Source organism: Sphaeramia orbicularis, chromosome 14 (assembly GCF_902148855.1).
Source record: "Sphaeramia orbicularis chromosome 14, fSphaOr1.1, whole genome shotgun sequence".
Taxonomy (NCBI): Eukaryota; Metazoa; Chordata; class Actinopteri; order Kurtiformes; family Apogonidae; genus Sphaeramia; species Sphaeramia orbicularis.
Window position 1 is genome coordinate 31776655 of NC_043970.1, and position 14470 is coordinate 31791124.

Genomic DNA, 14470 nt, shown 5'->3' on the forward strand with positions numbered 1-14470 from the left:
CAGGTTTATTTGTGCTGGAACATGGTCTATATTTGCATGGTCTTTTAGAGAGACTGACTTTGCTGTGGAGCCAGCCCCCCAGGTGGACGTTCACTTTACTGCAGATTTTGACACGTACACAGTGGCTTCACTTTCTAAATCCCGGCAGCTGCAAAGGTTACAAAGCTACATTTGCAACCTTTACTTTAATATTAGACCTTTTCTTGGTTTATATTGCTCTGGAGATGATGATTGCTTTATGGACTTTCAGACCAGGTACCAGTCAGTAGAGGAGAAAATTATATATATCTTGGTGTTTTACAGGATTTTCTATAGAAGCTCATAGAATCTCCTTCTCCTTTTCTATCCTATCTCCCTTTTTTTTCATGTGAAACTATAAAAGTCCAGGGCCAACCAGCTGGGGCTGAAAAGCCAAGTCCAGACTCCCTCTAAAATGAACTGATGTTTTACAGAGACACACTGTGCAGGACAGCAGGATCCATTTGGACCAGCACCCACATCTGGAGAACTTGAGAATTAAGTGGAGGAGATGTAGTACAGATAGGGATAAGGGAGCAAATTTACTGGAACTGTATGATTAAAAAGGCAAAGATGTAAAAAGTAGCTTCAGAGAAGGCGAAGCCAGTAAAGCAGTAGAAACAAATACATCTAGTCTCATTAGAAGTTTGATAACATATTAGTCATTAGATACCACTATTTACTCCACATGGCATCCCAGACCAGCCTTTTTCTGCAGCATAAAATACAACTGAAAGACCAATCTGGAAAATGTTTGAGTGTTCAGCAGCAGATAGAAAAGTGTGAAGTGTCTGTCTGAGATGTTCGTGATCCCTAGGAGAGCTATCCAGTTATGTATATTTAGATTAAGAATGAGTGGGAGCATATGAAACAGGCTAAGTAGAAAGGTAGAAAAACACAGAGGCTGAAAGAGAGAGGCTACAAGGAAGAGTGAGGGGAATGAGTGATGAGGTCTGGATCTTTGCTAAGGCTCCAGTGAGTGATCGCTGCTCTTCTGTCCCAGCCAGGAATGAATGGCTCTCTATGGACAAAAAGCTCCAGGCCTGAGTCCTGGCTGAATTTGATACTCGGCACGCTCTACTTGAATGTTTTTCACATAGTTCTTACGGGGCTGACGTGTGCTGTGTGAGGTTTCTAGGTCTTTCAATGAATATATTCTATCTGGTTGATGATTAACACTATGCGTAAGTGTAGGAAAATTCAAACTAAATTCATGCCGGATTCATTAAGTTGTTACAAGATCAGATGGTGGGCAGATGTTTTAACTAAAGCAGTGCATTTTAAACTGAGCTTGTGTTTTGATGGGAGTTCCTGATGATTTTACCATTGATAAAGCTGTAAAAGGCAAAAGTACATATCTTCAAAGTTGGAAATGAGACTACACAGCTGGTAACTCAGATAATGCACTGAGGAATGATAATCAGCTGCCAATGCATCGTCGTGCAGGTCAGTAATCCTTATCATAAGAACATGACCCGTAAAAAGTCCATACACGCTAATAAAAAGCTATAAAATTGGATAACATCATTTTTGACTGCAGTGACTTAGCCTACAAATGTGTTAACAAACTGGAGAATTTTCTTTTGGAAATAAATCAAATCATAAGATTGGTCATTTTTGCAATCTTGGCTATTATGTTCGCCATGTTTTTATCACCTTGGCTTCACGATGCAGTTTTTGACATGAGGTGGGAAAATTTCAACATAAAACCTCTACACCGGTGGTTTTGCAAGTTTTAGCTCATTAACTACAAATTGTGTATTGTTAACATTACAGCAGACCATTTTCCAAACTTTACTGTTATTTACTTCTACCTAGACACTTATTATTTTCACTTGCTGCCAGTAATGTATGAAAATCAACTTGCAAATGCACTACTATTGTTTTTTATAAGAAAAAAATAAAAAATAAATCTCCAACTCACACTGAGAAGTTTCAGCAAACAAACTTTTGACCTTTCTTTTAAAAACACACACTCGTTTTAACAACCAGACCACAGACAAAACTCCCACATCCAAAAAAACTATATATGTGTGTGTGGAAGATCCATGTGACATTGTAACCACAAATATCATGGAGACGTGTTCTCATTGAGCATATACTGAACCATAGGAGAGATTTACATGTTGAAAGGTATGGACGGCTGTATGTGTTTGTGTTGCTATGTAGATGTATGTTTATCACTGCGGGATACCTCTGGAGAGTATGATGAGGAATGGGGGTGCAGAGCCGAGGCTGGCTGGCTGGTCATGGATCAGAAAACCGGCTCCGGCGTGGGAGGAATTCCTCCCTGGCAAACTCTCTTGTCTGGCCTACCAAGAAATGTCTTGATTTAAGAAGACATGTAACTTGTGTGTGTTTACTAGATTACCTTATCGGCTCTTGGACTCTTAATGCTGACATAAGCAGTGTAAATGCAGGTTACAGCAATGAATTGGAACAGGAAGGAGTCAGGACTTTTTCATCCAGATTTCTTGGGTTTATGATGTAAAGCACACATTGATGCTGTCAGATGGACCGACAGGAGGAAACTATATTGATGACAGAGTTGATCCTTATGTATGATTATCTTAAGTTGCATGTTTCAGATTGTTACTGCAGTCTCTGTTTTGTCCTGCTGCACTTTTTATTGTATTCTGCTTGAGTTTTTTTTAAGTCCAGAACCACAAAACACAACTGCTACATGTATAGTTGCAGCGGAAAGTCCCAAATCATCCATCTTTAATTTTATTGCTCTCCAGGTTTCCATAAAAGTGTGCTTGCATAGACTTTTTCATAGTGTAAATTTGTGTTTGTTTTGTATACTTTTCCCTAAGCATGAAGAATCCATACTAAACTGCTGAAGGTTTTTAAATTTTAGGGTGTATAAAGAGTCAGTGTCCTGCTCTTGTTCCCAGTTTTACCACAACTCCTTTTTTCAGCCAGGTCTCTTTTCAAAGAGCATCTCCAGATATTTTCATGTCCAACTCATCCAACTCCTGCATTGCATATAAACCATAAAAACACAGTCATGGTTGCTCTGGCTTTGTCTTTGTATAAGATCTGCAGATGTTGTGGGACATAGATAGAGGTGGCGATGAAGTCACCCTCTGACCAGGTGGGCGGTCATAAGGGTTTAAACCGCTTTAATTAGATTTAGTGAGAAGGACGGGGCCATCACATGTGCGAGTGACTGTGTGTGAGTCTGCACACATTTGTACAGTTCTCATCACCACAGGTGGTTAATCCATCCCTGACAGAGATATGAGGAACACCCAGACATGAGCTTAGATCCCAAAGATTACACTAGTCTCAACACTGTACTCTATAGGAAGTCCCAGCCATGATCTAAAATCCCCAGTTGTAAACAGTGACCAAAGGAAGAGGTAAGGTAGGATCGTGTAGCCATGGAAACGGTGACTCAAAACCCTTAAGGAGCACTTCTAATATTCTAATGTTTTCATATCCTATAGGAGCATCGGTGAGAGCCAGTATTATAGAGTTTCCGTCTGTGATGTAGTGATGGCGTAAATGTAATGTTGAGGACACGTGTCAGTCTGGATGGAAGGAAAGTCAGCGGCGGATGTCTATGATGACATGCACAGACATAACAAAAATGGCCTTTTTCCTCTTCAGTTTTTGAAAGCTAGACTGGTAATTACCCTTAATACCAAAATTTTAATAGACTTTCTCGCTTCTTCACATGGTGTATATTTTTGTGTATTATAAAGAAGGATAGCAGGTAGATGAGACAAGAAACAGATGAAGCTCTGCTGCACGTCTTAAGAGGTAAACATTTTGAAGTCTTCTGTAGAAAGGTGAGGTGTTTGTTCAAGCTCCAACATGATGTATTTATCTGTACTTTGCTCAAATACCAGCTGACAACCAGTTTTTCATTAAAAGTCACCTGATCTTCTGATGTAAAGTGTTTACATTAATTACACAAACCTACCTTTTCAATTATTATCCTTTATTTAATCAAGTGAGACTGGAGTCTTTTATTAGCAAATGTAGGGCTGCACGATATTGGAAAAAACTGACATTTAAATTTTTTTTAACCCTGCGATATATATTGCGATATGAAAAATACTCAGGAGGATATAATAGCTGTGTGGTTCCGACGTCAAAGGTCAAACAAATAAGTTGTTTCTTCTCGATGTGGCAACAGGTGCAAGACACTGTCGACACAGAACACATGTTTTAATAGCATCCTTCTTGTAGCTGAATTAATTCCAAATGAGTGACGTTGCTTTCTTTTTGGCACCGAGTCTTCATTTTCAGTGATTTTCTCTTGTTTGTTGCTCATTTTTCAGTGTTGTTACCAGCGACTCACTCCATGTGCAGGGGCGTGGTCTGCTTCGGCAAAATGATTAAGAACGCTTGTGATTGGCCGATCACTGTGCGTAGTGTTTGTCAGGTACCCAGGTTGAAATTAGATGAGAACATGTTGAGTTCATTTGCCTCCTACTTTGCAGGACCTGCGATGTGACTCTTGCGCACACGTACACTGCGATGACAATGCTCAAACAATATATTGTACAGGTCTAATCAAATGTGACCTGGTCAACGAAGCATGTAATGTCAACTTACATGAAAAAAAAAAAAAAAAAATACATCCAGGATGACACAGGTACAAGGTCTAAAACAATTTCAGTTCTGATAGTTTTACAGTTCTTCTATAAATTACTCCAACAAGTTAGGGAGGTATTTCTAAAAGCTTTTTTGCCTCAGTCTGTTGTGATGTAATTGCTTTTAGTTTTTATGCTTGCATGAGCCATGGGAGAAATTTATAAACATCCCAACTGGTGTAAATTTGTGCAGACATACAGAGATAGTCACTTCGCAGCATACACACTGGTATAGAGGTGTATGCAGTTTCCACAGCCAGTAATAAAAAGACCATAAAGAACAATGGTGCACAGTAACTGACTCCTATATGCCTCTGTCAGCATATCTCCTCACTGTGCTGTCCTTCATCATGCTTATCTTCATTGTCTTCCTTTTAATGTCTGTTTTTCCCACCATAACCTTGGTTCCGCAGCACCACGTGTCTTTCGACCAGGTTTTCAACCACAGAGATGGTCTCTTCATGTTTTCTTACATACAGTATATCTGTAATCTATAAAAATGAATTACTCTCACAGATGCTCAGTTTTTATAGTACTCTGGAAATCATAACAACTCGTGCTATGGTGTGTGATATTTGGACAAGTGCAGATGTATGGCTCGGTGTGGTGACTGTATATTGGGATATTATTGCGATAACAGAAAGGCTCTTCGCTCGTATATAACATTTGTGACACATGTAAGTTTTGCTTCATGCAGATTTCGTGACCTGCTGGGTGCACTGGTGTGATGCTTTTTGAAACCCTCGCATCTCACGGGCCGTTGGGCACCACTGGACCATCGTCGTCTCACCTCATGTCCTTTTCCCTCAGGTGTCAGCCACAGATGAGGATCGCGGTTCCTTTGGTGCCATTTCCTACACCCTGGGCTCTAGCTCTGCTGGAGGAGTGGTGCCAACACACTTCACCATCGACAAGGAAACTGGACAACTTTGCACCAGCACAACTCTGGACCGGGATGACGGATTGGACCACTTTGACCTGACTGTCACTGCAACAGATGGAGTAAGAAACTTTTACTGTTCTCTGTGATTTTCCATGCAGCAGGAGGAATAACTGTTTTAACCCATAAAGACCCAAACATCCACCGGCGACCAAAATCATTGAGTGATATAAAATTTTAACTCCTGTTGACCCACTAAACCAATCAATACATGTAAATAATTGGTGTAAAATGCAGTTTATCTTTTCATGATCATCAGATCACCCATTTGGATGTTCAGAGTCTCCGTAGTGAACGTGGAAACACGGTCATCTTCTACAACATTGATTCACCAGTAAAACCCATGGAGTTTGATAAATGACAGTGGTTGAAGACACTTGTTTTATGTTTAGTTAACAATGTATTTTGCATAAAAAGTTATATTTTTCTTCAGTTTTCTCTGTTTTGCATATAACAACCCTAAACTTGAATCTGAACTTTAATAAACATCTGCATAATCAGTACATTAAATATAGAAAAATACCTGATTTTCACTTGAAAATGCAAAATACAGAGCATAATATTAGAATCAATGGTAATATATCATGTAAGAAAGGGTAAAAATAGAGAAAAAATCATTTGGGAACTGCCACAAAAGCAGCACTGGGTCTTTATGGGTTAATATTTTTACCCTTCTGTATTATCTTTATGATCCAAGTTTGATTAATTATAAATGCATCAGAGATTTAAAGGGAACCAAAATGAGGCTAGGTGGTATTTCTTAGCCTCATGGAGGCATATTCCAGCTGATTTGTGTTGCTCCGTGACCAACACATTACCTGCTGAGTGTATGATGCTTCATGTGATCAAAGCTCAAGGCCTCTAGGTTGAAGGCAAATTAAAGATCTGTGCAGCTGCACTTCAATAAATCTCATCAAAGAGAAGCTCAAGACATGTTTAAAGAAAACAGCATCCTGAGCTTTTTTTTGAGTGTGTTAAGGAAACCAAGAAAAACAGGAACAGCATGGCAAAGCAATCAGGACACGCAGAGAGAGAATGTAGGGAGAGGGAACAGTGAAAAAAAATTAAAATGTAAGTGTTGATTTTAATTAGTTTTTAGGTTTATTTGAGTTAATCCTGGCATAAGTGATGGCATTTGAGCACAGTGGAACATTTGTTTATGTTCCCAACAGAATCATATGCACTAGACGCATCAGTGAATCATGACAAAGAGGCTTTAGACCTGCGCTCATGGTGCTGTAAAACTTCACCACTCTCTTGAGCTGTGCTGTATCGTTAAAAAATCAGAATATGTTATTACTTATTAAATGTTTTTTGGGTTTGTCTGTCTCTGTTCAGATAAATATTGAATTTAGTTGTATAATTTAGCACCTAACCCACGCCTTGCATCTTCCTTCCCACCCGCATCACATTCCCAGTTGGTCCCAGCTGGTGTCTGTTCCCTCCGTCTCGACTATGCCAGTATTTAACGGTCTCGTAAAACTGAACCCACAAATACAAAGTAATGAGCACAAACTCTTCTCCTCACTGACAAATGTATAAGACGATAGACCGGCTCTTCAGCACAGAAGTCATCTTTCTGTCTCCTCTTACAGCTGCTGCGTCTTTACAGTGTGACATAAATCTATTGCCACACTTTCATAACATGAAAGTCCTGGGCTGTCATTTTTCACAGAGGAATAAAGAAAATTCAGTGTTTGTCTGCGGGGTAAAAACTGTGGAAGAAGGGGGAATGTACCATAATGAAACGTGTGTTCTCAAAATAAAAAGTCTAGACTCAAATGCAATTACATGTTTAAATGTTTGTTTGTTTTTTCAGGGTGGTCTCAGCTCAGTGGCTCGTGTAAGGGTCTTAGTGGTGGACATTAATGACAATCGACCCACCTTTTATCCTGTCCTCTACACGGTCAGTCTCAGCACCCATAGTGCCCCGGGAACCTCTGTTGTCAAGGTAACAGCCAATGACCCTGATTCAGGGCAGAATGGTAGGGTGACCTATCGCACGGTACCAGGAGGAGGCTCCGCTTTCTTCACCCTCAACAAGGACACAGGTGTGTGTTCGACTGTATATATTTTGGCTTCTTTTTCCAGACAAAGAATATAGCTTAATTTGTCTTCGCTGGTCGTCTTTGTTCTGCTGCAGGTGTGATCTCTCTATCGCGTTCACTTCATGGCAAAGCCAACACTGTAATCTCCATGGTGATATCGGCTGAGGATGGCGGAGGCCTGACAGCGCCGGTCAATGCCAGAGTGAACGTGAGCGTCGTGGCGGGTTCAGTGGCGTCTCCCGTCTTTGAACAGGCACATTACTTCTTCACTGTGTCGGAGGATGTCCTCAGGGGGACAGCTGTGGGAGTGGTCCGTGCTTCCATCAGGACAGGTAAGGGCACTGTAATCACAAGATTTTTTACTTTGTTCTAGTCTTATGTGATCACTCAGGCAGGTTTCTTTTTTATCTGACCTACCTGTTCTCATCTTTCTGACAAGGAGCAGGACAGAAATGCACTAATGGGCTGTAAAGTGTATAATTTTTTACTTCTCACTCTAGCAGTAGTGCAAATATGCAGGCAAAATGAGCATACACTGCATTAACAAATCACATCCATCAACAGCTTCACCATAGATTATTTTCACTGTGGATAGACTTTCATTTCCTCTTAGGATTAATGATGGTGAAATGAATTTGGAAAGGCTGTAATTCTGAGTGGAAGTCAAGAATAAGATGTACTCCACTGGTGTAGTGGGCAGAAGCACACTTATCTATGTCTGTGTGACTGTGCAAAGCTTCCCATGAACCTGTCCCCTCACCCACTTTGAGTGTTTCCAGTGCTGCATTACCACCGTGATGTAAACACACCTCATCCCTGTCCACCAAAAATGTATATTAGTGTGTTGTGTAAATTTGTATGTTAGATATATGTGCACTTACCTATGAAGAAAGCATAATCGATGGTTCTGTACAGAATTAATGCATTTTTCCAGCCATTTTCGTGCTGAAATGTTTACAGAAGTAGGTCAAAGGAAAAATGATGTAGTCTTGAACTTGCGTTGAAACATGGAGAAGGCCAGAGGTCACCTGTTCTACATTTTATAGTGAATAATGAAATAGAAAATATATAATCCACAGATAATAAACTTAGTAAACTTGTTACCCTTCTTTGTTAATGTTACTGTCTGTCTCTGTGCTTTAACAAGGTGGTGCTAAGGAGATTTCCTACTCCATCTCCTCTGGAGACCCAGATGGTTACTTCATGGTGGACAGTGCTACTGGCACCATTCGCACTGCTCTTTCTCTGGACCATGAGATCTGCTCTAGCCTTGACTTGGAGATCCAGGCTCGCACCGGCTCTCCTCCAGCATATGGAACCAGTCGAGTACGCATTACCATTTCAGACGTCAATGACAATGCTCCCACATTCTTCCCATCCTCATCAGAGTCCCTTCTTTTACCTGAGATCACCAAAATGGGAGCTGTCATCTACCGCATTCAGGCCTCTGACAAAGACTCCGGTCATAACGGTCAGCTCAGCTTTGACCTGGTGTCTGCTGGAGCTGCAGGCAGCAGCGGTCAGCGGACATTTGGTGTTGACCGTGGGAGTGGGGAGGTACGTCTGATTGGCAGCCTGTCATATGAAAGTGTCCCTCGCTATGACCTTCAGGTGGTTGCCAAAGATGGCGGGGCACCTCAGCTTAGCTCCACATTCACTCTTGTGGTCCACATCCAAGCACAGGATGCACAAGGCCCTCATTTTGACACCCTGACCTACCGTGTGGAGCTCCGGGAAAACACACCTCTTAACACACGTTTTCTTCAGGTTAGAGCACTCAACAGGGAGGCGTCTGGGAATGGTGGAAGCTCATCATCATCTTCCGCCTCTTCTATTTCCTACCGCCTCAGACCAGACGGTGATGCTGCTGGGTTTGGCATCATGCCTGATAGCGGTTGGCTTTTTGTTCGTAGTTCTCTGGATCGTGAAGTCAAAGACATGTACCTACTGACTGTCCTGGCCACCTCGGGCCTGGGCGGGGTGGGGCGGACTGGCAGCGCAACAGTGAGGGTAACAGTGACCGATGAGAATGACAATTTCCCCCGACTGAGCCAAGAGAGGGTGTTCCTGGCTGTCAGAGAGAACCTGTTGCCAGGAACAGGCTTTGGTCGAGTGTCTGCGACAGACAGAGACGCAGGACTGAATGCTCGGCTCACCTACAGGCTGCTGCACACCGACAGACACTTCCAGATCAATTCACAAACAGGTAAAGATAAACTTTGTTACCAGGATTGAAACGCAACAATGTTATATTTAAAGCTAAAATGTAACATTTCCACATTCAAATCAAAAAAGAAAAATGACTAAGCCTATGTTATACATTTAGTTCACTTGTATCTTGTTTATTATATATCAGATGTTTTAGTAATGTTAAAATTTGATGAAAATGGTATCATGTCACCTGTAATAACACTAAAACATAATAGAATCTGAAAACTTTTGATAAATTACTTTGTCTCTAAACACATTTCACTCTCTTGGTCTCATGTTACTCAACAATATCAACCACTACACTGCAAATAATGTGGTTCTTACCAAAATAATAATAATAAAAAAAAAAAACGTAGATTTAGAAGTGTTAGATCGTTTATCTTCTTTTAAGTATTAATTTCTTATTTTAAGTGTTCATACATCTGCCCTTCTTATCAGGTCAAAATGTGGTTCAACAAAACCCAAAATAAAGACAGTGGACTATCAAGGGGAGCCTCATATACTTTATGAAGTTCCGCTTGGTAAAGCAAATTTGTTCAGCACAACAATGCAGCCAGACCACCAGTCTGCTGTTATGATGCTGGACAAGAGGAGTTAGAAAAAATAATAATAATAAAATACATCTCTAAATATGCTTATTTCCAGACTTAATCTTAATTCAATAAATCTTGTCAAGTGAAATCTTGCTGCATGGACAGATATTTCACTTGTTTTGAGTACCTTTTTCCTCAGATTTAGTGTTTTTATCTTGTTTTAGACACCCTTTTTTTTGCTGTGTACTAAGTCTTACATTAAAAACATATTTGTGATAATTGTGCTTTCTATCTTTAAGAGCTCCCATAAACAGACAAGTCATCAGTACATATAGAGGATGCTACTTAATAACCAGCACTAATACCTGCACAATTTCCCTTGACAAATTAGTAATTTACTGTTTGTATATTTACAGTTACATGGTAATCCCGCTCTGACCATTGCGGTTATCACAAGCTAAGGCCATCACATCTGTTTGTACTCCTCTTTGTGTTTAGGTGAGATCAGCACTCGTCTTGCCTTGGACAGAGAGCAGCAGTCAAGCTATCAGCTGGTTGTTGTCGTACAGGATGGAGGCACGCCCCCTCGCAGTGCGACCGGCACCGCTCATATCACTGTGCTCGATGAAAATGACCACGCCCCCACTTTTACTCATGCCAGACCAGACAGGGAGCTGCTGCTACAGGTAATAAAAGAATAAAGGAATATTAGATACCCCTGTTAAAGTTAAAATGAAATGCATGTGTGAAAGGAGTTCAGGAGCCAGAATCTTTCCATATATATTCTGTAAGTAGATAGAAAAATATGTGCCCACTAGTTTATTTTTGCAACTTTCTTTCAAAGTTAAAATGTTTTTATACTAGCTTATATCATTGTAAACAGACTGAAAAAACATGGGATAATTGTAATGATTACATGGTACTAGACCAGACTGGGAAAAAACATAGTTAAGAAGAGCAGGTAAAATAATATAATGAATATAATAAACAAAACATTAAATGAGAGTGATTATTCCTTTGGCTGTGGGTCGATGATGATTGAAAAAGGATTTCATACGACCCCAGCAGTGACCCTTTTGATAGACTTTAATTTTACAGCAAATATTTTCTGAATAATTCATATTGTTAAAGCTGTTTCTGAAGATTCTCTGCTTCCTTCTTTATTATAAGGTTAGGTTATATGTATGCTCAATCAGGTGACAAAGAGAAGAGTATTATATAGTACTGTGCAAAAAATAGAAGTACAATGCTATTCCTTTTCATTGTAGGTTATGGAGGGGCTTCCATCAGGAACAGTCATAGAGACATTAACAGCTAAAGACCCAGATGAGGGAGAAAATGGCACAATCTTCTACTCTTTATCAGGTAATCTCTACAAATCAGTCTACATCTGTAATTTAGTGTTTCATCTTCTCGCTGTATATTATTCCTAAGCTGACTTTGATACATTTGTCATGGTCTTTAGGTGCCAGAGCAGAGCGTTTTTCTCTGAACCCGACCAGTGGTGAGTTGAGAACCGCCTCACCTCTGAGATGGGCAGAGCGGGCTGAGTACACTTTTACTGTGACGGCTGCAGACCACGGCACACCAGGTCTGAGCTCCACCTGCCAGCTGCGGATCCAGGTAAATAGGATGTGTATATTCTGCACTGCAAAAATCTAAATCTTACCAAGTGTATTTTTCTCTTTTCTAGTTAAAATATCTCATCACACTTAAAATAAGACATAATCACCTAAAGTGTATCTTTTCTTTTTTTTTTAACTTTATTTTTAGTGTTTGATTTCTGTACATTACAAAACAAAACAAACATAAGAGACATTTGGGATACATTGACCATAATAAACCTTTGTGACTACCAATTGTTTTTAGTAATGTGACGATGAAATGAAAATTATCCATTTCTTCCCCTTATCATGACACTGTTCTTCTTGAGTCCTCAATCTATGGGTCAGAATCTCCATCTCAAATATTCCTTTCACAGTTTGTATCCAGTCGGTAGTTTTAGGTGGTTCTAATCTGCACCATTTTTTGGTAATAACCTTTTTACAGGGTGCTAATAGTATTTTAAACAAATATCTATATTTTTTTTCTTACATTATTACCAATAATACATCCAAAACAACCCAATATCATAACAATTGTTGAATATACATTATCCCAGAATTATGCAAGTTTCGGACATAACCAAAAGACATTTGCATGATTTACATTGCCATCTCCACATTCTCTCCAACAAGGTTGAACTCTGAATACATATTTAGCTGTAATTTTAGGTCTTATGAAAAAATTATATTTTTCCAGCAATGTTGCCTCCATGTTCTTGAAGAAGTGGTTGACTGTTGGGTTCTCCAGACATTGAGACAGATCCTCTGAGACACACACATTCCTGGTTCTTTTTCCCATTTCTGTTTCACATCCAAAGTGTTTCAATTTTCCATTTTTTTTGCTTGAATTAAGCAAAAAAGTCTTGAATTAAGTAAAAAAAAATCTTGAATTAAGCAAAAAAAAAAAATCTGCGAATGGAACAAGTGAAAATTATCTTGGTAAGATTTCTTGAAATAGAGATTTTCAGGATCTGTTGTCTAAAAATAAGTTCTTATATTTCACTGAAAAGTTACTCTTTAGGCGATTAGGTCTTATTTTAAGTGTGAAGGGATATTTTGACTAGAAATGAGAAAAACACACTTTGTAAGATTTAGATTTTTGCAGTGTGTCTGTTTCATATATTAACACGTAGATGCTCAATATGTGTGGGTATTTGAGCAGCTCTAATTCCACCTCAAGTTATGTTCCTGTAATTCATTTCAGCAAAACATACTACGTACACACACAATCTTCTTATTTATATTTTTACTGCATTAGGTAATTGGACGCAAAAGCCATTCTGGTTACAAACATTAAAGTACTTCAACTACCATTACCTCAGTCCATTTGCATTCCTTGCTGCGAGTAATTTCCTCAAACTGTGCACATAGTGAGCAGTATAACTGTCAGAGGAATTGGAAAAGGAGGTAAAAAAAAAAAAAAAAGAAGCGGAGAAACTAAATCTGTGCCTGTACAAACAAAAGCATCAACCCAATCTAGTGTGTGTTTCCTGCTCCAGAGGTTAGTGGGGTAACCAAAACCCAAGGTGAGAAACCCTGAGCTGCAGGAGGGAGCTGGTCTGGACTGAGTTATTTTTCAGGACCTTCTGCATGAGGGTTAACCCTGCATATCAACGTACAATATCAGGGATTAGAAAAAAAGTAACAGTGGGAAAAAAAAAGGTCCAGTTGAGGTCTTTAGTCAGAGGAGGGTGGTGGTTTGCTTTGACTGTGGAGCTCGGAGCTCAGTGTTTTTATGTGATGTGATTTTAAAAAGGAAAAGGATGCTAATTACAATGGGTGTGCTTGCCTTAAAATTTGCCTGCACCCTGCTTGTGCAACACTGAGATTAGACAGAGGGGAAACAGGCACCTTGGAATCAAATACTCCCAGATGCGTTTTGATGAGAGCCAGCTGCATCAAATCACATAAAGAGAAAGGGAATACACCACAATACGGTAGCAAGCTGTAATACATACATGCACGTAGACGCACGCGATGTAACAGCACAGTCAAGCACATTCATGAGGTAACATTTCACTGTAATGATTTTGAGATAACATTTCACATAGCTGTGTTTAAAATTGGACACAGGGGATACCATTGTACACCACATGTTAACTTGCTTGAAAAGGAGATAAATAATCAGTAATCAGAATACAAATGGGTCTGTCGTTTCAGGCGAATACGATGACACTTGTTAATATAAGTACAATTTTGTGACATACTTGGTTTTATTATTCAAGGTCGAACAGCAGCGGGTGTCTAAACAACTGAGCCCAATCATCAGTGGGTGTGTGTTTTATGGGAGTCATTGACCCCTCAGTTTATGGCTGTGTGTATTTCAGCTGAACATACTGTACATTAAATACAGTCTCTCTTTAATGGTGCTCTGTGCACTATCGAGTCAGGGGGTGAAGCTATATATAAAATATGCTCATTATCTTAATAACTTCCTTCTTTTACATGATTTATAGTTGCTGTTCATGTTCTATAAAGCCAGCAGGAACACGCAGCTAATTGTAACAGA

At 39.7% G+C, this 14470-nt stretch overlaps 1 protein-coding gene across 1 annotated transcript in view; it reads left to right on the forward strand.

The window, feature by feature from the left end:
* The window catches only part of dchs1b (dachsous cadherin-related 1b), a 106343-nt gene that overhangs the window by 74461 nt on the left and 17412 nt on the right, over positions 1–14470 (forward strand). The window contains exons 5-11 of the mRNA XM_030154634.1: positions 5436–5627; positions 7385–7616; positions 7709–7945; positions 8761–9819; positions 10856–11043; positions 11626–11722; positions 11823–11980. Of these exons, the coding sequence (XP_030010494.1) occupies positions 5436–5627; positions 7385–7616; positions 7709–7945; positions 8761–9819; positions 10856–11043; positions 11626–11722; positions 11823–11980 (2163 nt within the window). The remainder of the gene's footprint in view (positions 1–5435; positions 5628–7384; positions 7617–7708; positions 7946–8760; positions 9820–10855; positions 11044–11625; positions 11723–11822; positions 11981–14470) is intronic.